General features: G+C 43.6%; 1 protein-coding gene across 1 annotated transcript in view; it reads right to left on the reverse strand.

Annotated features, from left to right (window-relative positions):
* Nucleotides 1–2,145: 2,145 nt before the first annotated feature.
* The window catches only part of Prdm4 (PR/SET domain 4), a 30,404-nt gene continuing 8,788 nt past the window's right edge, over nt 2,146–23,761 (reverse strand). The window contains exons 4-11 of the mRNA XM_042693271.1: nt 22,347–23,141; nt 14,498–14,647; nt 12,388–12,506; nt 10,086–10,171; nt 8,421–8,548; nt 7,091–7,405; nt 4,969–5,137; nt 2,146–3,660 (exon numbers count right to left, since the gene is read on the reverse strand). Coding sequence (XP_042549205.1) covers nt 3,351–3,660; nt 4,969–5,137; nt 7,091–7,405; nt 8,421–8,548; nt 10,086–10,171; nt 12,388–12,506; nt 14,498–14,647; nt 22,347–23,141 — 2,072 coding nt within the window. The 3' untranslated portion in view covers nt 2,146–3,350. The remainder of the gene's footprint in view (nt 3,661–4,968; nt 5,138–7,090; nt 7,406–8,420; nt 8,549–10,085; nt 10,172–12,387; nt 12,507–14,497; nt 14,648–22,346; nt 23,142–23,761) is intronic.

Raw genomic sequence — 23,761 nt, forward strand, 5'->3', positions numbered from 1 at the left:
ATGCAGAACACTGCCCTGTCTGTCTCCTTAAACATCCCAGTCAACAAAAGTGCTGCCCTAATGTGACAATGGAATGGATGGTTCCTATGAGCTTGTTTGTACAGCGCTCATGTAATGATCATTGCTAGGGAACATGTCTCATGAGCAAGGTGTGATGGGGCTTCTGTAGTTGATCTGCAGGATTTGAGTAACCCCTATTTATTTTTGGTCATGGGGCTTGAACTCTGAGCTTGGGCGCTGTCTTTGAGCTCTCCAGCCCAAGGCCAACACTCTACCACTTGAGCCACAGTGCCACTTCGTTTTCTGGTGGTTAATGAGTCTCACGGACTTTCCTGCTCAGGCTGGCTTTGAACCACGATCTTCAGATCTCAGCCTCCTCAGTAGCAGGATTATAGGCGTGAGCCACCGGCACCTGGCCAGTGGCAGTAAGTATCTTGTCGACTTTTTGTTCCTGTAACAATCCTTTAAAGTGTACAAGCACGTTTATTTTTTGTGCCTGTCCTGAGCCTTTAACTCGGCCTGGCAGAGTCCCTGAGATTTTTCTCAAAGCTAGTGCTTTATCACTTGAGCCATTGTACCACTTGCAGCTTTTTCTGAGTAGTTTATTGGAGATGAATCTCAGGACTTTCTTGCTTGGGCTGGCTTTGAACTGCAATCCTCAGGTCTGACTGAGTAGGTAGGACTACAGGATTACAGGTATGAGCCACCAGCACCTGGCAAGTGTTAGCACTTCAAATGGTTTCTGAAAAACAAGCTGTCCTTCCTAGAGTTCTCAGTATGGAGGTCCAATAACCCTGAAATATACATATGTAAAAAAAACTAAGGAGCAAAAAAACATTGTTGACTCATTCCTGTAATCCCAGCTACTCAGGAGGCTGAGATATAAGGATCACAGTACAAAACCAGCCTGGACAGAAAAGTCTATGAGACTGTTATCTTCAATTAACCACCAGAAAAGTGGTAGAGCTCAGGGATAGTGCTCAAGCCGAGTTCAAGCCCCACCCACAATCAGGGGGGTAAAAAAATTGTTGAAGGGCTGTTTCATCCTGTTAGGCCAGGAGTGGGGAATAGGTGGCCCAAGTTCCAGGCGAGGCTCATAGATCATTTGGTGTTTGGAACAAACAATGCATTATCATCTGCTGCCCTCAGCCAAAATGCCTGTACGGATCATTTTGCCTGGCAAATGTTCTAACTACCCAAAGAGCCCTTGGCAGAATAAGAGGATCCCCATACCTCAATCTTCTGGTGGCAATACAGACCACCATGTTGTTTGCTGCCTTCCACATTACTTAAAATGATCTGTAACTACTGTTCTGGGAAGCTGCTGTTTTGTAGGTACCAGGTAGATGCTCTACCATGTGAGCCACTCTAGCTCTTTCCTACTGGTTACTTACGCAAGGGCCAGTCTAGACTGCGATCCTATTTGTTTTCATGTGTTACTAGGAATGACAGATATACACTACTATGAGCAGCCATTGGTTGAGACAGGGTCTCAATCATGGTTTGGCCATGATCTCGATCACCCCTAAAGCATGAGCATTTCAGGGTAAGACATTTTTGCTCAGCTAAGGCTTCACAAAGCCCAGAGACGAGTCCACTCATCACACCCTGCCTGAGTGGGACGCCCTTCCCCAGCAGCAGCAGTTGGCAGCCACTCATCTATCTTGGAGATGACTTAGAATGTGCCATTTAAAACCAATGGGGTAGAGAAAAGGAAAGCATGGTGAGACACTGTTAAGTAGCAGCAGGTACATTCTCCTTTGCTTTGGGGTTTTTTGACATCGGGCAGCATTTCCATACTGGGAAGTAAAGGACTTGAGCTTCATGTGACTGAGGCAGACAGAGCTTCTAGCACCAGGGGCTCCCGGGAACAAGGGAGCTCACCACGGGACACACTTGGCAGAAGCTGCCACCCCACCAGCCACCATGCAGCACCTGCTAGTTAGTTCTCAAGGTAGAGAGATGGGGAGGGAGGGATAGGGAGGTAGGGAATCCAGGAAGCACAACCTGTCTAGGCACCAGAGAAATCATCAGATGTTCTCAAAGCTAAGAAAACCTTCCCATTTAACCCCAGGAAAGTCTCAAGGTGTGGTCAGCTTCCCTCGGACTCAATCCTCCTCCTCCATGAAGATTATACAAGAAATCTTGTATTTAAAAAAAATTATTTTAATCCTTTCTAGAGGAATACAGATTTGAATGAAATACATTCGTTCCATAAATACATTAGCAGCAAAACCTTCTCCCCAGGGTCCTCTGGTCCAGAAGTTGTGCCTTCAGTTAGGAGGGATGTCCTATCTGCTGTCACTGGAGCATGCGTGCTTCTTCACGAAAGCTGCATCTGCCTGCTCACAGGGACCTGGGCACAGGCCTGGGTGGTGGTGACCACTGAGCCGTCACCTTCTGACTCCACTGGCATCCTCCATGCTCAGCTGGTCAGGTCCTTTGGCAGAGCTGCAAAGACCTAACCCTGCAAATGTCCCAATGCACTTGGAGTATTCTGTTGCTTTCAGTTGGCAACATTTAATGTTCTCTATCTACTTCTCAAGGAGCAAACCAAAGTTCTCCCTTCCTTCCCTTCCATGGGCTGAGATACCACTCTGGTGAGTCCACGGGCCACCAAGAGACAATTTAGACCCTCTTTAAATGACTCGAGGTTCTATGGGAGAGAGACATGGATAAACCTACAAAGAGCGCCACATAACATTAACCAGGTGACTCTACCTGGCTTCCATTAACACTAACTCCTGCATGGCCCCTCCTCCCTTCCTTCCCTCTATCATTACTCATTGGCTGACAGCTCCTTTTCTACCTGCCCTCTAGGAACCTGCTGGACATTCGGGAAGCAAGATGTAACTCCCAAATGGGCCAGGAGAGGCTAGCACAGGGGCTGCTTTGAATCTATGATTACAGTTCATGCTGCATGGTTCCACTGCTCTGCTTCAGCCCACTGTGCAATGTGTAAGGCGCACATCTGCATAAATGACCATCAGCAAGTGGATGGCAGTGGGGCAGCAATCGAATTTAGAGGTTAATATGTCATAGGACTGAGAGAAAAACAGAGTGGGAGAGTCTGAAATAAATCGGATTTTCTTGAGCAGAAGGCTACTGTGAAGCATTTCCAAAACTAAGTACATAAAAGAACAGATCTCCAAAGTTGGCCCTTGCCCTCCCATCCTTCACTGTGTTTCCACTCAGACACCTTTGTAAGTGCTTTATCCATTCCCAGTCTTGTTTTAACTGCTGGCTGGAAGGAAATCAGAAACCATTTTGGATCAAAATCACTGTAGTGGGTAACTGCCTAATGTGTGTCTTTCCCTTTGTGTTTCCGTCCAAAGCAACCGCGTTCTCTTTCATTTTTGTGCAGCGAGAGACTCTTCTGCTGAATATAAAGCACTGCTAATCCGACAGTCTTCTGCCCCCACAGCGTCTGCAAGGTCTTCTTCCTCAGAGTCGTCGTCGTCCTCGTCCTGTGCTGAGGAGCTGGAGGTGGGTCCTTTGCAGGTTTTCAAGTGGCGGGTAAGATGGTATTTGGTTAGATAAGCTTTCGTACATTTTTCACAGACATAATCCCGCTTTCCTTCATGAGAATTGAGGTGCTTCTTCAAGTGATTCGTTCTCAAGAACAGTTTATCACACTTGGGACACTTGATCTGGCGCTCTCTAGGAGAAACACAAGAAAAACTTGAGTTGGGATTGCAAATGGCGGCAGAGACACACACTCACTCTCCATAGCCCTGGGTGCTAGTCAGAGACATGCCATCTGTGAGAGTTCTTAAAATAGATACATGGAATTCATAAAACACAAGCAGTTTCAATAGTAAAGACTTTTCACACTTAGAATTCTATGCTAATGGAACCACCCAATATATCTATTTCTTCATGAATATGAAGCTTTTCCTGCCCTTCAAATTACCAAGGAGTTTGGCTGTTCCCCCAGATCGGCTTAGGTATCCCTGTTGTATGGTAAATGGTTACCTAGCCATTTTTCTTCCATCTCTGAGTCTCTATCAGCCAGCACAATGCCAAATATCAGGAGGTTAAATTTTTAAATGTCAAATTAAAAAGACAAGCCAGGCACTGTGGCTCACACCTGTAATCCTGAGGATCCCAGTTCAAAGCCAGCCCAGGCAAGAAAGTCCATGAGACACATCTCCAATAAACCACCAGAAAAACCAGAAACGGCACTGTGGCTCAAGTGGTAGAGTACTTGCCTTGAGCTGATGAGCTGAGAGACAGCACCCAGGCCCAGAGTTCAGGCCCCACAACAGATCCCCCCACCAAAAAATTAAGACAATACCAGGTGCTGGTGGCTCATGCCTGTAAGCCTAGCTACTCAGGAAGGAGGCTGAAATCTGAGGATCATGGCTCCAAAAGCCAGTCTGGGCAGGAAAGTCTGTAACGCTCATCTCTAATAAATTACAGAAAAAAAAATGGAAATGGAATTGTGGCTTAAAGTGGTAGAGCACTAGCCTTGAGCACAAAAGTTCAGGGACAGCACCCAATACCTGAGGTGAAGCCCCAGGACCAGCACCAAAAAATAAAAAGGACAAAAATACAGAAAGCATATGTGAAAAGTAAATATAGAAAACAGACTAGGAAGCTGGGCGTTGGTGGCTCACACCTGTAATCCTAGCTACATAGGAGGCTGAAATCAGGATCGCAGTTCAAAGCCAGCACGGGCAGGAAAGTCTGTGAGACTCTTATCTCCAATAAACCACTAGAGAACCAAAGTGGTGCTGTGGCTCAAGTGGTAGAGCACTTGCCTTGAGCTGAAGAGCGCAGGGAGGGCCCAAGCCCAGAGTCCAAGCCCCACAACCGACCAAAAACAACAAAAAAAAACCAGACAAGGGAAATCTTCCTCTGCTTGGCTACAAACAGGAGACATGAGCTGTACCATGAGCTGAAGTCTCAGCTGGCACCCAGATGCCAGGCCACCCACAGGCAGCTCACTACCCAAGAGCAACCTACTGCGTGTGGATGAGCACGTGCTGCTTGAGGTCCTGCCTCCGCATGAAGAGCTTGTCACAGTAATCACACTTGAGATTCTTCTCCCCGGTATGAATGACCATGTGTGACTCCAGATGCGCCTTCTGAGTGAAAGACTTGTCACATAAACTACACCTGTAGTTCTTCTGGCCTGCAAATTACCACATTAGCACCGCAAGTGAGACAGCTGCTGGCGCGCTCAAGATAAACAGGCCTATGCAGGGTGTGCAGCAGAGGCGGGAAGAAAGCAGGATTGATGGCTGTCTGGAGCCCTACAGACACTTGAAGCCATTTCATTCATTCTGCAATCAAAGTGAAGTAATCCTGACCTCTATTGGGAGGTCTTATTTAAATATATACATGTATTTCTGTGCATGCACACACATTTTATACTTGACATGATATAAAATATGGGGAAAACATCATTTATAATCCCCAGCACCCCACCTAACACAAAGAAACTCATGAGTCCTAGCACGTTGTACATTCTAAGCTCGACATTATATATAAGCTATACATTCTGAACTTTTCCTTTTTTTTTTTTGTTGGTCATGGGGCTTGAACTCTGGGGGGCCTGGGCGCTGTCCCTTGGCTCTTCAGCTCCTGGCGAGCACTCTACCACTTAAACCACAGCACCACTTCCAGTTTTCTAGTGGTTAATTGAAGATAAGAGTCTCACAGACTTTCCTTGCCCAAGCTGGTTTTGAACCGTGATCCTCAGATGTCAGCCTTCTGAGTAGTTAGGATTACAGGCGTGAGCTACCAGTGCCGGCTTTTCCTCTTTAAATATGTAACCTCATAAACCTTAAAGTCCTAAGAATACACAAGTATGACCTCCTCTAAGTCAAAAGTTAGTAAAGCTAACTTTTTTTTTTTTTTTTGGGTGGGGGGCGGGTCCAGTCGTGGGCCTAAACTCTGGGCCTGGACGCTGTCCTTCAGCTCTTCAGCTCAAGGCTAGCGCTCTACCACTTGAGCCACAGCACCACTTCTGGCTTTTTTCCTTTGCTTATGTGGTGCTGACGAATGGAACCCAAGGCCTTAAGCATGCAAGGCAAGCGCTCTACCACTGAGCCACCTTCCCAGCCCTAAAGCTAACTTTTTTGAGGCACGTTTTTCCTACAGGCTAGAGCGAGGTTTTAGGTTTGGAAGCCACACAAAAGGCTCTGTTGTAGCTGGGCACTGATGGCTCACAGCTGTAATCCTAGTTACTCAGGAGGCTGACATCTGAAGATCACTGTTTGAGGCCAACCCGTACATGAAAGACTTATCTCCAAATAACCACCGAAAAGCCAGAAGTGGAGCTGTGCCTCAAAGTGGCAGAGCATTAGCCTTAAGCACCAAAGCTCAGGGATAGTGTCTGGGGCCTAAGGTCAAGCCCCAGGACTGGCACCGGAAAAAAAGGTTTCTACTATAACTACAAGCCCAAGAAGAGGGGCTGGTTTACAAGGGATTTAGAAAATGGCAGCCAATGGGCTGGGAAGGTGGCTCAGTGGTAGAGCGCTTGCCTTGCATGCTCGAGGCCCTGGGTTCTATTTCTCAGCACCACATAAACAAAAAGAAAAAAGCCGGAAGTGGCGCTGTGGCTCAAGTGGTAGAGTGCTAGCCTTGAGCTGAGTTCAGGCCCCACGACCGGACCCAAAAAAAAAAAAAGAAAATGGCAGCCAAGAATCAAACAAGGCAGTGTTTGCTGAATAATGTTCAAAAGGAAACTTGCTGGCTGGGCTCAGAGCTGAGCTTAAGAAGACCAGAATGCTACTGTGGAATTCCCTTTATGTTCCAACACAGTGACCAACTTTCCCATTCTGAATTACATATTCCCAGTTACTTAAACTATGATGGGAATGCCTAGAAAGGAGAGCCCTCTAATAAAGTCCTAGCACTTGCTAGACGCCTCGCTCAGTTAACTACCCACCAAGGTCTGCCACCCAATGAGACACCCCCAAAAGCCATCTGGGTTCTCTGATATAAGGCAAAACCTTTAGGAGTGCCATTTATTTTTATTATTACAATTATCTTTAAGTGGTGTATAAAGGAGTTGTGGAGTGCCATTTCTAACTGTGTGACCCTCGCTCTCTGGGGGCCAGAGTATGTGCAGGGAGCTCACCTGTGTGTATCTTGAGGTGGGTCCGCAGGTTGCTTGGGTCACTGAAGGCCTTGCTACAGAAATCACACTTGTGGGGCTTCATTCCCATGTGGCCCATGATGTGCACATGGAGCTTGGAAGGAGAGATAAAAGCCTGCGGGCACATGGAGCACTTCCACTTCCGTTCTTTGCTATGGCCTGGCCCATGGCTGTTGCTGTGGCCCTGACCAGGGAGATGATTATGGATGTGGCTGGTCAGGTGAGCTTTGAACTCTGAATAGGAACTGCACTCCTTGCCACAGTTACAGAGGTGCACATCAGGGTGTTCAGGAACACCTTTAAAATTAAAAAAAAAAAAGAAATCCTGATACTGAAATGTCAAAACTTCCTTTATCAGCACTGGTACTGGGAACTGAACTCAGGGTCTTGCACTTGGCTAGACAGGTGCACTGTCACTTGAACCATGCCGCCAGTTCCTTTTTTATGCTACTTTTGGGGTAGGGTCTTACTTTTTGCTCAAGCCAGCTTGGACTGTATGTACTTCAGCATGTCACTCGGATGGTAGGTGTGTGGCATTGTGCCCAACTTGGGCACAGCTTCTTGGTAGCTGGGACCCAGGGATAGGCATCATAATACCTAACCACTGGTTGAGATGGGAGACCTGAGAACTTTTACGAACAGGCTGGCCTTGAACTAAAATCCCCAGATTCATGCTTTCCTAGAAGGCGGGAATACAAGCTTAAGCCTGGTTTCAAACACATGTTTGACATTAATAACTGCTGCTTGCAATTCTCCCTGCTATGAAATTTTCCAACTTGGCCCATTATCTGTAAAATTGAAATGTCATGTTCAAAGCTCTGTTCCCAGCATCCAAGAGTGTACCAGACACACAGAAAGCACCTGGTGAACACTGGATTATCAATCCTTTCCCAGGAAAAGTATTTACATTGGGTAGTGCAAACTCACTGTTACAAAGCACTTGTCAATATGACTAGAAAGAGAAAGCTAAGGCACATTAAATAAATCAAGGGTCTTTGCTGACTTCATGAACTTCAATTTCAACACTGCAGGTACAAAATGGAGCCTTAGAAGCTTCAAAGCCCCCAAATCAAAGTCCTAAAAAAACCCAAAATCTCATTTCATTTGGATGAATATAATATACTTAGTTCATTACATTCATCTTGGGAAGAGACTTTAACGCCCTCCCCCCAACAGAATTAGTAACTTGATTTTATATACAAAGTAAGTTTGTAATTTATTTCAACTTCCTTGTAAATCACCAAAACTTCTCCCTGGTCCTTGCTGTTTTTACTATGTTAGATTCATGACAAGTAAATCTTAACAAACTCACCCATCTGCTGAGCATAGTCCCGACTATAATAGAAGAGCAGTTCGTTTTCAGGTGGGATGTCTTGTGAGGTGCAGAAATAGATTTTTCCATCATGGGGATAAGCAACCAAATTCTGTTCTTCACGGTTCCTAAGTTATCAGACATAATAGACCAAGCATGTTAATTCTGTTTAAAAGACAGAATCTTACTATGTTGCCAAGGTTGGCCTCAAAACTCCTGGCTCAAGCTTTCCCAGGTAGTACCTAGACAGTGTACCACCACATCTGCCCAAGTATGATTTTTTCTTTTTTGTTTGGCAGTGTTGGTGCTCAAAGCTTCCTTGCTCATGCTAGCCATGCTTCTACTACTGCTCCTACACTAAGCTATGCCTCAGCCACTTCAGCCTAGTATTTTGGAATATATTAGAAGCATGTCATACACCTTATAATGAAATCTGTATGGAAGCTTAAGACAGAACTGTTTTCTCCAAACCATTTCTGGAATCCCTATGCTCCTGCTGGGAGGGACTTGTAGAGAAACACAATTCTTATTTCTGTACAGTAGCTAGTTGCTCTTTGTACTAAGAAAAATCAGAGCCGGGCACTGGTGGCTCACATATGCAATCCTAGCTACTCAGGAGGCTGAGATCTGAGAATCACAGTTCAAAGCCAGCCGGGACAGGAAAGACTGTGAGACTGTTATCTCCAATAAACCACTAGAAAACCTGAAGTGGCGCTGTGGCTCAAGCGGTAGGGCGCTCACCTTGAGCTGAAGAGTGCAAGGACAGCGCCCAAGCCCCAGAGTTCAAGCCCCACAACTGACAAAAAAAAGTCAGAGTCTGTTACTGGAAGTAAAAAGTATAAATAAAATAAAACCTTAAAAATATGACACAGAGGGGCTGGGAAGGTGGCTCAGTGGTGGAGTGTTTGCCTTGCATGCATGAGGCCCTGGGTTCGATTCCTCAGCACCACATAAGCAAAAAGAAAAAAGCTGGAAGTGGCGCTGTGGCTCAAGTGGTAGAGCGCTAGCCTTGAGCTGATGAGCTGAGGGACAGCGTCCAGGCCCAGAGTTCAGGCCCCACAACCGACAAAAAAAAAAAAAAAAAATGACAGATACTGAACTAACAAGAATCAACTCTAGTAACAGTAGGAAGGGCTAATAGCCAATACAAGAGAAGGCTCTCACTTGCAAATTCAATGGGAACTATTTTCTTTACTGTGCTGACAAGATAAATTTAAAAATTTTAATATAAAGGACAGTTTAACATGTTCTGAATTATAATCACCATTAGCAAACACTACTGGAACGATGATGTTAAAAAGCATCAGGTGCCTTGAGCCAGTGGCTCACGCCTGTAATCCTAGCTACTCAGGAGGCTGAGACCTGAGGATCATTGTTCAAAGCCAGCCTGGGCAGGAAAGTCTGTGAGACTCTTATCTCCAATTAATCACAGAAAAAGCTGCAAGTGGTGCTGTGGCTCAAGTGGTAGAGTGCTAGCCTTCAGCCAAAGAGCTCAGGGACAGTGCCCAGGCCCAGAATTCAAGCCCCCGGAATGGAGGGAAAAAAATTATCAGGCTTTAAGTACATCCAGCTATTGGTGGGAATGCAGGTTCTCCAGGTCTTCCCTATTTTATATAAAACTTCCTACTGAAAAACACCTGATGGTCACCATTTCTTTACTCTTACCTAGCTTTGCGCACAAACATCATCCAATTACATTCATTCTCGTCAGTTGTAATGATGCAGAATTCCAGGACACCATTGTGGTATATCTGTCAACAGAAAGCAAGCACGCACATCAAGTGAACTGACAAGTGATACAGGACCATATTATAGATTGGCCAGCAAGCCTTTGGTTGACTCACTGGCAGTAGGTAGCAGCTTTCCTAGTCCCTGTGAAAATAGATGGCTGCCTCTCCACATGCTTACTGCTTCATCAGTCCTATTTCCAGAAATAGGGTAAAGCTGGTGATCAGTGTACAGAATGTTACTAAGATACATAGCCAGAAAAGACCCAAAAAAACAAGGTACTTGTCTGTCTTCTTCACTATTATGAAGTGGCACAGAAGGACAGACTGTCCACTGAGGGTAGAAGTCTACCCTCCTCATTATTTTTCCAGTTATATCTAGCAATCCTCTGTACTCTACTCCCACCAACAATGGCCATTTACCTTTCCAATTATCCTAAGACCCACTCTCTCCCCACTTCAATTTTGAAAGCATCATTCTCAATTAGTTGACAGCCATAGCTGTTTTTGTCAAGATCTTGCATTCCTATGAAAAAGCTAGAGAAATAATTATAGCTTGCAATCCTAAAATTGTGATTCAAGATAAATATTTGAGAAACATTTTAATTTAAGAACTAAGATTTTATCATATAAACAAAAATCCATTGTTTCAGCTACAAAAGTATTAAAATGCATAAAATTATTTATTATTGGATTATCCCACAAATTCGAGACTAAATCAGCTTTTGGTGTTTGGGGTTTTGGAGGATTGCTGGGGGCAGGGTACGGAGTTAGTCTCTTTTCGTTCTTTTTTTTTTTTCGGTCAGTCGTGAGGCTTGAACGCTGGGCCTGAGCTCTTCAGCTCAAGGCTAGCACTCTACCACTTGAGCTACAGTGCCACTTCTGGTTTTCTGGTGGTTTACTGGAGATAAGAGTTTCACAGACTTTCCTGCCCAGGCTGGCTTTGAACTGAGATCCTCAAATCTCAGCCTCCTGAGTAGCTAGGATTACAAGTATGAGCCACTGGCACCTGGCTTCTCTTTTTATTCTTTTGACACTCTCTTCTGTGTCTATTTCAATTTCAAATGTGGTTACTGGTATAAGCATAGTATTTCCCTACTATAACTCTGAGAATTACATTCATTCCCTTTTTTGATATTCCAGTCTCATGAGTAGACTTCACTGCAGAGTCATCTGAAGACAGTCTTGTGCCTTCTAGTGATAGTCTACAATAGCCTTCAACTCTTCCAGAACTCTACTTGATGGATTTAAATATCTATTAAACCAAGAGGAATTTTCTCAAGTCAGATTTCAGATAACTTATGTATTTTTCCTTAAAAAATGATGTCTCCTCTCCAAAGAAACCACTGCTAAAAGGAAGTGGAGTGTGCACAATGACATTAGCCCCATGTGTCCTGAGCTGCTGGAGTGGGGATGAGAGGTCAGCTCTAGTCAGGATGACAAGTAGGCGGATCCAAAGTACTTGTCCAGTTAGCTAAGATTTCCCATTCCTAACCCATCCTTAAGGAAAATGCAATGTGGAGGCACAGCCCCCTCACGGGCATCCAGGAGGGTAGCCATGCCATGCAGATCATGTTTTCACTGGTGAAAACATGGAAGTCACTGCAATTATCAAGGATGTGCTTGACTTTCTATGCAGCCATGTCGTAAGTTTTACTGTCTCTGTTCTTTATGTTTGCCTTTGAGTGATTGCATGTCATCTCTGATGTACTTCCTTACTTCCTGTAGGCTTGTCTTTGTGAAGCTGGTTTCCTGTAAGCGCTGGTTGCGGTAATGTCCACTCCACATCAGCAATTACTGTGCTTTCATCACCTCCATCCTGAGGTATTCTATCACAGAGCAAGTAATCAGTGTTACCCTCTACCTCCAGGGACAGCTCATCAAAGATTGCCCAGACCTGGTGAGCAGGAAACAGCTTACCATGGCTGAGGAGGTCCTAATAAATGATTGTGATAAAGACTGGAGGGAGAAGAGGGCAGCACTAGTTTAGCAGGAACTCTGACCTCAGAGGGTGTGGTGCAGCCTGAGGGACATTCAGAGGAGCGAAGAATGAGTGGAATAGCCTAAATCACTTTATTCCTATTTGTCCAACAGCGACTGCTTTATGTCTTGGTTATGAAGAATAACACAGAAAATGTAACAGTAAATGACAGGTAGATGCATTGTTCAGTCAGTCCAGAATAATTCTAACTTTGTATCGGTTGTCAAACTACCTTATCATGAAGGTTATCAATACTTACCTTCCAGATATGGTTAACTGCCTTGTCTGTCCACTCTGCAACTTCCATAGAGTGACTTTGCTGACCAATTAGAGGCCCAAAGCAAGTCCGCACAGGAATGGTTTCTGCTGTCCAAACACCTGTCAATGGACAGACACACCAGTTACACAATCAGTGATTAAACAACCAACTGGATCCTGAGACAGGTGCTCAACACCTTGCAAAGAATCTCATTTTCAGTGAACCCAAGGACTACTGGTATGTCAGTATTGCTCGGAAAAAGCTAAAATAGTGGTGGCTGGCCTGTAAATGTGTAAAATGCAATAAGCACCTTAAATGGGCTCAAAAGGAGTATCAGAAATTCAAAAATCTAGTTTTATACAAAAGAAATCTGACATGTCTCTCCTAATTAATTATTCTGGAGTTAATAAAGAACAGGAAACATTTTGTTACAAAAATATAACAGAATTACTACAAAATAAACTTGTAAAACATTTTGTGCTCTATACTATCTAAGCTAGTTAGCACTTTAAAAACCCATGTCCTATATCCAAAGGAATGTAAGTCAATATACAAGAGATGCCTGTGGGGGGCTGGGAAGGTGGCTCAGTGGTAGAGCGCTTGCCTTGCATGCATGAGGCCCTGGGTTCAATTCCTCAGCACCACATAAGCAAAAAGAAAAAAGCCGGAAGTGACGCTGTGGCTCAAGTGGTAGAGTGCTAGCCTCGAGCTGAAGAGCTGAGGGACAGCGCCCAGGCCCAGAGTTCAGGCCCCACGACTGGACCCCCAAAAAAAAAAAAAAAGGTGGTTTTGGCCACATTTTCACAATAGCCAAGCTATATAATCCACCTAGGAGCCCACTGGCCAATGAATGGATAAAGAAAATTGTGCTATACACAGTAAGCTCACCTCAATACCAAATTTATTAACTTGGGGTTTTCATCAAGCACAGACAGAAAAAGTTTTTGGGTTTTTTTTTTGTCGGTAATGGGGTCTGAACTCTGGGCCTGGGCGCTGTCCCTCAGCACTTCAGCTCAAGGAAGCACTCACCACTAGAGCCACAGCGCCACTTCCGGTTTTCTGAGTGGTTTATTGGAGATAAGGGTCTTATAGACTTTTCCTGCCTGTGCTGGCTTTGAATCGAGATCCTCAGATCTCAGCCTCCTGAGTAGCTAGAATTACAAGTATGAGCCACTAGCACCCAGCTTAGAAAAAGTAATTTTAAAAAATGAAACTTTAGCCAGGTGCTGGTGGCTCATGCCTGTAATCCTAGCTACTCAGGAGGTTGAGATCTGAAGACTGCTATTCAAAACCAGCTCAAGCAGGAAAGTCCGTGAGATTCTTTTCTCCAATTAACCACCAGAAAACCAAGGTGGTGCTATGACTCAAATTTTAGAGTGCTCACCTTGAGCTTAAGAGTTCAGGGACAGAACCCAGGCCCAGAGTTCAAATCTCTTGGCCGACAAAAAAAAAAAGTAAAAAAAAAAAAAGAAAGAAAGAAAGAAAAGAAACTAAAAAACAAAGTGGCTGGGCATGGGTAGCTTGTAATCCTAGCTATTCAGGAAGCTGAGATCTGAGGATCACAGTCCAAAGCTAATTTACAAACTTTTGATCTACGTTTCTTTTGTGTCATAAAATTACCAGTGGAGAATTTTCCATGTTTCAACACAAGAAATTACATTTCAAACAATGTGCTGCTAGGAAAATTCAAGACTTCAAAAACCCAGGCTGGGGGCCATGGGGGGGAGGAGTGTAGTTGTGAAGGTAGGAGGGAAAGGATGGAGGGGAAAAACAAAGGAGGAGGCAACAATGCTTGATAAGAAATGTACTCATTACCTTGCTCATGTAACTGTAACCCCTCTGTACAGTATTTTCACAATGAAAAAATATTTAAAAAAAACAAACAGGATAGGATACTTTCCTCTATTCAAGTCTTTCCAAAAAAAAGAGGAGGGGAGAGTCTCCCAAGAAGTTTTCAACTTGATTTATTGTTATCACTACCAGACAACACAAATATTCCCTAAAAGCATGAATTTTAAGACATAACTGACCTTTAGATTAACTCCTAAGTTACAATACATCAAACTACAAGTGAAGACTTGGTAAAATTATATGGTTCCAAGATGCTTACCAACTTCTGCTCCCACAATTGACTGGCGTAGAACCAGCTGCTTTGGGAGCGAAAGTCGTGCTCTGCTCTCTATTGGAGTATCAGGAACAAAAGTCACTGGTCCGTGTTCAGGGCAGTCTGAGGGGTAGGCTCGGTCACAGAGAGTACACCCTGTGAACAGCAAGTGTGAGACACACATGGGTAGAATTCACCAGGTTAAATTACTACCAGGATTTTTTAAAAATTTAAGTGCTAATTACAAAATGTAATCAGTAAGAAGCAAGGTTGTAACAGAGATACTCTGATCAAAGAACCATCTTTTTATACTAAAATGTATGTCTACTCTCATGTCTCTCCAGATTTCATTAAGATTTGATTTTCTTTTGGTTTGGGTTCAACAGAACAAGTTTTCTATTCAGCGCATAAAAGATTAATAAAAAATAATCAAAACAAAAAGTACTGAAGATTTTTATTTTACTACTCCTAAATATAAACCAAAGAGAACTAAAAACAGGTTCATACAAAAACTTGTACATGAATGCTCAAAAAGCATTCACAGTAACCAAAAAGTGGAAGCAATTAAAATGTATATAAACTCCTAAATAAAATAAAATTCATTTATGGACTATTATTCAGCTCTGAAAAAAACCAAAGTACTGAGATATGCTTCATGCTACATTGATGAACTATTATAATATTATGCTAAAGCAAAATAGGCAGATAGTTTTTATCTCCCATTTCTTGCAAAGGGAGGAGAAAATGTCTCTTTTCCCTTTCTCCCTACTTCAACCTGGTTAGAGTAAATCCTTGCTAAAACCCTACTTGTAAGACTTTTATTTTTGGAGGGGTACTGGGCCTGGGGCTTGACCTCAGAGCTTAGGCAGTCCCTAAGCTTTTGCTCAAGGCTAGTGGTCTACCACTTGAATCACAGCTCCACTTTCAGCTTTTTGGTGGACAATTGGAGCTGGCTTTGAACTGTGAACTTTAGATCTGATTCCTGAGTAGCTAGGATACAAGCATGATCCACTGGAGCCTGGCTGAGACCACCCCCCCACAAACACCTTTTTGTGAGATACTCTGATATGCTTTTCATGAGTGTATCTCAAGGATGTGTGATCTTATGTAAAAGCTGAGAAGTTGAGGGAACCCCTCATTCATTCTCGTGTCAGAAATTGGATAGCCTGAACTAGAAGTTGAATCTCATGAGGTATGGAACGTGTTTAGCTTTGGTACTTTTCTGTCTAAATTTATTAGCCATAGAGAGTGAGAACTTTGTCTCTTCTCCCAGACTGGCCATTGGAGGGAGGAAAACAGAGGCAGAAATGGACAATGAGAAAGGGGATAGAAGAGTTGTTCTCTTGTTAGTCCTATAGGTACCCGGTGGTTTTTTCAGCCTTTCAAGTAACTCAGATAGGGCTGGGAAGGTGGCTCAGTGGTAGAGCGCTTGCCTTGCATGCATGAGGCCCTGGGTTCGATTCCTCAGCACCATGTAAGAAAAAAAAAAGCCGGAAGTAGCGCTGTGGCTCAAGTGGTAGAGCGCTAGCCTTGAGTCGAAGAGCTGAGGGACAGCGCCCAGGCCCAGAGTTCAGGCCCCACGACCAGACCCAAGAAAAAAAAAAAACAAGTAACTCAGATATGGTTGAAAGACTGAAAAGTCAATTAGTACTTTAAATGGCATGAGGCTAAGTACTACTAGAGTTACTGCTGTCTCAATTCCCCTGGATTTGTTCCCATTTAAAGTTAACTTCTTAAGTTTGCTTAAACTCTCTTTACTAACAATTCTCCTCATTAGGTCTTGCTTTGGAGATGGGTCATTTTTCCCATCATGGATATGTCAGACCCAGGAAAAGAAACAGGCCACATCTAGGTGGCTGTAGGTACCTGCCTAAGCCAATTGGTTGCCTTTCAACAATCAAGGCCTGAGGCAGGTTACTTTGTGATCAGTCTGTGGTTAAAACTTCTAGGGCAAAGCATGGCACGGGTGGCTCAGATCTGTAATCCTAGTTACTCAAGAGGCTGAAATCTGAGGATCAAAGTTTATAGCTGGTGGACAACAAAGTCCATGAGACTCTTAGCACCAATAAACTACCAAAACCAAACGTGGAATAGTGGCTCAAAGAGTAGAGCAAAAGCAGCTGAGGGACAGAGCAAAAGCCCAGGCTCTGAGTTCAAGCCCAGGACCAGGACACACACACACACACACACACACACACACACACACACACACGGATGCAGGCACACATGCACACACACACACACCCCTACCCCTCTTCTATGGGTAAAAAAAGTTATAACAAAATGGAGGCATAGGGCTGGGAAGGTGGCTCAGTGGTAGAGCGCTTGCCTTGCATGCATGAGGCCCTGGGTTTGATTCCTCAGCACCACATAAGCAAAAAGAAAAAAGCTGGAAGTGGCGCTGTGGCTCAAGTGGTAGAGCGCTAGCTTTGAGCTGAAGAGCTGAGGGACAGCGCCCAGGCCCAGAGTTCAGGCCCAGGACTGGACCCAAAAAAAAAAAAAAAAAAGTGGAGGCACATGTACACTGGAAACTTTCCTGTACTGAGAGTGGCATGACAATGCTAGTAGTGGAGGTATCAACCAGAGACCACCACTTTAGTGGGACATAGCCTCTGAAAGATGGAGATCTCAGGTCCCCCCCCCCCGCCCCGCCCCCATCTACCGCTGCCATTTCTTGGATCTGGTCCTCTTCCAGAGATGTACTAGAAGCATGATGCCCCTGGTCTCCCTCCCTTAGATAACACATGGAAGGGGGCTTGGGAACAAGTGTTCAGCTAAACTGCATCTTCAGGCACCAGGACCACTTTAATCCCAATAATCTGAAGACTATACTGCAGCCTGGCCCCAGTAGCAGCTATCATACCAAGAAATCAATGATTCCAAGATGGGGATCTAAATTTTAGCACCAAGTTAGAATTATATCTTTTGTAAAATTTCAAAATTATGGGACTAATTATTCAATTAAAATAATACACGACTGCTAATTATGATTGATTAAAGGATATTACTCAAGAAGGGAATGAAAAACCTAATCTGTTTCTAGGACAGTTAACCTAGACTCAGAAACTATACAAATATCAGCCCAGATTCAAGGGAAGGACAAACATTTCTGAGGATGTCTTTTTTGAGGGGGGGTCATTAATGGGGCTTGAACTTAGGGGCTGGGCGCTGTCCTTGAGTTTTTCCACTCAAGGCTACCTTCTACCACTTTGAGCCAGTGTCATTTCTAGTTTTCTGGTGGTTTAATTGGAGATATGAGTCTCGCAGACTTTCTTGCCTGGGCTGGCTTTGAACCACAATCCTCAGATCTCAGCCTTCTTGAATAGCTAGGACTATAGGCATGAACCACTGGCACCTGGCATGGGGTATCTTATTAGTCAATAAGCCCCAGCTATCTGTCCTAAGCTACAGAAAAGAAAGTGGGTACCCAGACCCCACTTAAAGATTTAGTAAATTTGATATGTGAGGCTTTTAACAGCACAGATTTAATAAAATAAAAAATAAAAAATGATTGAGAGGTCAATTATAGGCAAAGAGGCAAGCCCAATTATTTCGCTTTTAAAAAGCAAGGTCAGCAATGATTAAAGTCAGAAATTTCTCTCTAAAGGAAAGCCTCTTTGGGGAAACTCTAAGCAACAGGCTGGTTCTTATAACTAAAGGAATAGCCAGGGGCCGGTGGCTCACGCCTGTAATCCAAGCTACTCAGGAGGCTGAGATCTGAGGATCACGGTTCAAAGCCAGCCCGGGCAGGGAAGTCCATGAGACTCTTATCTCCAATAAACTACTAGAAAAAAAATCAGAAGTGGCACTGTGGCTCAAGCGATAGAGTGCTCTCCTTGAGCTGAAGAGCGTAGGGACAGTGCCCAAGCCCAAAGTTCAAGCCCCATGACCACCACCACCACCACCAACAACAACAAAAAAAAAACTAAAAGGAGCAAGTTATAAATGTGAAGAACCAGGGCAATGGACAGTGAATGCCCTCTGAAGGGGCAATGGTATCTAGGGACATGCGGCCAAGCATGTCCCTGAGAGGAAACTCCCTCTCCAGGAGGGAAGCACATCCAAATGACAAAGCCTTGAAGACTAAAGATGCCCCAAAGTTGCCACTATTTCAGCCTCAGTCAACTCCTAATACACTATGAGAAACCTTGAATGTTTCCCAATGTGGCTAAAAGATCAATTCTAATAGATAATAGGCCCCAATTTTCTGTCTTAGCTGCCTTAGCTGACTTCCACAGAAGTCAGTAAATGAAGGTGTGGTAACTGATGTTGAGAAAACCACAAACATCAAAAGGGTCACTGCTTTCTTGACTTAAAAGAATAAAGTCAGGCACCGGTGGCTCATTCCTGTAACCCAAGTTACTCAAGAGGCTGAGATCTGAGGATCACAGTTCAAAGCCAGCACAGGCAGGAAAGTCTGTGAGACTCATCTCCAATAAATCACTAGAAAACCGGAAGTGGCGCTGTGGCTCAAGTGGTAGAGCACTAGCCTTGAGCTGAAGTAGGGACAGTGCCCAAAGCCATCGTTCAAGCTCCACAACTGACAAAAAAAAAAAAAGAATATTTTGATGTCTTCTGATCCTGGTCATCTTCTGGTCCTGATCTTGGCAGCCTGTCAGCCAAATTTCTGGTTAACTGAATTTCCCATTTCACTTCCTAAAGACTGGGAAATTTTTTGTTGTTGTTGTTTTTTGGGGGGGGGGCTCCCTTTTCTAGACAGAGCCAACAGTCCATGCTCAGCAAACACAGTTACAGAAGTCAGACCATGGGCCCTCTGAACTCTTTAAGATTAAAAGGGACCAAAGTCATTTAGGAGGGAAATAAAGGACTAGATGAGGAGCTAGGGAAAAATATAATTTTTAATATATCAAAATGGCCAGACTCAGACATTAAGGCCATGCACTGAAAAAACAGGTCAATTCTCCCATCATGCCTCTTTTAAATGTTAAATTGCAGTAACCTACCTAACTCTGCCTTTTCTGAAATGTAGAAGGGGTTGCCTAAATTTGCCTGTTCCTTTGAGATGGTTTTTTAAAAATATCTGAGAACTCTTCATGAATAAGTAGACACAGAATAAAAAATATGTCTGGCAAAAGGAAATTCTGAAGGCTGTTTTGGGTGGGGCTCACCCATTTTACTCACAAGCAACCATTATCTAGTCTCACTAGATTAAGAGGTGCTGGATGATGTGTATATTTTGACCAGCTAAAAAAGTATAAAGGCTATACCTAGGAACTGCCATTTTGAGTCTTTAACTCCCATTTCCTTCATGAGAAGCAGGAAATACCTATCTTCGCCATTTCTCCCTTTAACTCTGTTATGCTAAAATAAGTCCTTGCTAAACTTTAAAAGGAGCAGACAGGGAAGGCATATGATTGCATTTATACAAAATGTCTAGAGTAGGAAAATCACACATAGCAAACGATCATTTGGTGCCTGCGAATGGTGTAGAAGGAGTGAAGAATGACTGCGAATGCTATTTGGTAAGAAAAGTCTGTATAGATGATTATAACTTTTGGAAGTAAATACCTGTGATGACCGTACAACATTTGAATATGCCAAAAATTCACTTAGTGCACTTTAAAATGCATACACATAAACAATATCTCAACTAATGGTCTTCATGTTAATTACAATACTGGATGAAAATATGAACTTGAGATGTGTTAATACCAAGAATGTGCATCACTCCCTTCTTCTCTTCCTGTTCCATATTATCACTAGCTGGTTTCATCCCATTGCCACGGCCACAAGTATACTATCTTAATGTTGATGATTCCTAAATATTTCCAGTTAGAATTGATCCTATTCAGCTCCATATACAACTTTCTTTTTTTTTTTTTGGTCCGGTCATGGGGCCTGAACTCTGGGCCTGGGCGCTGTCCCTCAGCTCTTCAGCTCAAGGCTAGTGCTCTACCACTTGAGCCACAGCGCCACTTCCGGCTTTTTTTTTCTTTTTGCTTATGTGGTGCTGAGGAATCAAACCCAAGGGCCTCAGGCACGCAAGTCAAGCGCTCTACCACTGAGCCACCTTCCCAGGCCCTCATATACAACTTTCTTAGATCCTGAAACTAACTTTACCACCGCCCCAAACATAAAAACAAAACATCAAAAAAACAAAATCCCGTCCACCTTTTATTATTTATTCACCTCATTAATCCGCTTCCAGAAGCCAGGATTTTCTTAACCTTGGCCAGTCCACAAGCTCTACTCACTTCTCTAGAATGTCTACTACTTCCTTCACTGGAGTTAAAGGATGACTGGAAAACCATCACCTTTCATGTGAATTTGGCACATCATCTCAATGTACTTCTCTAACTACCCTGACATTTTTCACAGAACCTAATCTCAACCTTCTTCGTTTGCTCTTAGAAGATCTTGTCCCAGTTCCTACTTCTTTTATCAGGTGACCCCTCCCATCTCCATTTTACATTTCAACAAATCTGAAACATTCTTGATTCTTTTAATTCTAGGCACTGACAGGTGCAAACTCCCAGCTTCCTGTCAACTGTTTTCATTTTTCTTGTCCTTAAGGTCTGTGCTAACATGTATGTTACCTCCCAACTTTCTACACTGGTTGTTTTCCCTCAGGCTGTTTTAGCAACAAGAGCTAACTCCATCTTCACACTGACCATTCTGTGATCCAATAGTTTGCTTGTCCATGCCTTCTATTACACTACAGGTTCCTTAAAGGTATATCCTATCTCTGTACACTGCTCTATCCCCAGACCACAAGTTAAGCATGCAGGTTAAGTACACATTTCATGCATGAAACATGAAGAAACACCAAAAACCCACCACGTGGATGTGGCTTTGCATTATTGCCCAATAAAAATAAATTTTACATGTCAAACTACAATAATTGCCAGGCACTGGTGGCTCATGCCTGTAATCGTAGCTACTCAGGAGGCTGAGATCCGAGGATCACAGTTCAAAGCCAGCCCAGGCAGGAAAGACCATGAGACTCTTATATCCAACTAACCATCAGAAAACCTGAAGTAGAGCTGTGGCTCAAAGTGGCAGAGGACTAGTCTTGAGCACAAAAGCTCAGGGACAGCACCCAGGCCCTGAGTTCCAGCCCCAAAATCAACAACAAAAAAACTAGAAGAAAAAAAAAAAGCCAATAATAATTTATATGTATTCTGAACAAAAAAGTATTACATTTATATCCATCTATATTTCTCCAGCTATAAAAGTAATTTAATTTTGGGCTGGGAAGGTGTCTCAGTGGTAGAGCGCTTGTCTTGCATTCATGAGGCCCTGGGTTCGATTCCCCAGCACCACATAAGCAAAAAGAAAAAAGCCGGAAGTGGCACTGTGGCTCAAGTGGTAGAGCGCTAGCCTTGAGCTGAGGAGCTGAGGGACAGCGCCCAGGCCCAGAGTTCAGGCCCACGACTGGACCCAAAAAAAAAAAAAAGTAATTTAATTTTTTTAGTCTTATGCTTAAAGAGCACAGTGAATGTCATATAGACTAATTCTATAAAATTCCATGCTATAACCCTTATTTGTAAAGCCTTAGAAAATACCTTAAGCATTATCAAGCAAGTTTATCTCTAAATACAGAAGTGACTACTTTTATGTTTCTTTCCTCTAGGATACTGTAAAAAAAAAAAACAACAACTAATATTTGGCTTTATATTATACTACAAGACTTAATGCATAATATTTGGCACATTTCTTAGCTTACTTGAGGTAAAGGCACCACTTCAATAAAAGGATCATAGGCAAAAACCTCCAAAGACCAATAACTTCCTATATATTCCCTTAAATTAATGCAGAACACTGACTGAACCTAGTAGGGACGATGGTCTTTTTAAACCAAAATTTCTAAAAGAGAAAGGCTAAGCACACTCACAAATTGTAAACAAGGTTGCCATGTTTTCCTTGTTTGAATTGGAGTCTTCCATTTGCAGTGAAGATGGTACAAAAGAAAGACTGTCTGAAGATACATCTACATGACCTGTTCCCATAGCAACCTCCTGGGTGATGGAGGAGACAGCCACAGGTTCTAGGCTGAGGCCAACTTCATGAAGGGAAACAGATTCTAGGGAGGCAAGGTTGTGTGAGGTAGAGAGTGCCACGCTTACAGAGTTGGTGCTCATAGCCACGGTGTGGATGGAGTCACTGAGGGCACTGTCCGACATCCCGTTGACCCGACTTGCAATGTGGTCTGTCTCCATGACCACAGGGAGCTCCAGTCCATTCCCATGAATAGGTAGCACACCGCCATGTCCTACAGGGTCTGCTGTCAGGTTGTTGCTCACAGAATCCACGGAGAGAGGTTCATGACTTCTGGAGCCATTTGGAATTTGAGAATGCTCGCCTGCAACACCATCCATTGTAAGCTCCTCTGCCATTCCATCTGTAGAGATTGGGCTGGTAACCCGGGAAACATTCTCCATAGTGATTGTTGTGTCCAACGCCACCTCATGGCCATCACTAGGATGAAGACTTTGGGCACCATGTGTGTTCACAGAACGTGAGTCTATTGAAACAATGCCTGGTTCTAATCCAACATTTCCATTGGACTGATAGGGATCGAGCGCTGAAGGGTTATTGGCAATCGATAGTGCTGTGTTACCATCCACATTTATAGAGTTGGGGTGGATGTACTGAGGAGGTGGCCTGTCAGCTAAATAAGAAAGAATACCTGAGAACAAAAAAAGATCAGAAATAGAAATTTCTTACTACATTGTTAAATATAATAAATTTCAATTGCTATAAATTACTTCCCTCAAATACAACCAAATTAAAATAATCTACTTAACATATATATTTTTTTCTGGGGGTGTGTGTCAGTTGTGGGGCTTGAACTGTCCCTGAGCCTCTTTGTGCTCAAGGCTGACACTCTACCAATTCAGCAACAGCTCCACTTCTAGTTGGTTTTTTTTTTTTTTTTGGGTCCGGTCGTGGGCCCTGAACTCTGGGCCTGGGCGTTGTCCCTCAGCTCTTCAGTTCAAGGCTAGCACTCTACCACTTGAGCCACAGCGCCACTTCCGGCTTTTTTCTTTTTCCTTATGTGGTGCTGGGAATCGAACCCAGGGCCTCAGGCATGCAAGGCAAGCGCTCTACCACTGAGCTACCTTCCTAGCCCCACTTCTGGTTTTTTGAGGGGTTAATTGGAGGTAAGAGTCTCATGAGGACTTTCCTGCCTGGACTAGCTTCAAACCGCAATCCTCAGATCTCAGCCTCCTGAGAGGCTAGGCTCCTAATTAGGTATACTTTTTAAAAAGTAGTGACATGAACATACCATAATTTTTCCTGTCAAAC

Source organism: Dipodomys spectabilis, unplaced genomic scaffold, assembly GCF_019054845.1.
Source record: "Dipodomys spectabilis isolate Male_0828 unplaced genomic scaffold, ASM1905484v1 ptg000163l, whole genome shotgun sequence".
NCBI classification, from domain to species: Eukaryota; Metazoa; Chordata; class Mammalia; order Rodentia; family Heteromyidae; genus Dipodomys; species Dipodomys spectabilis.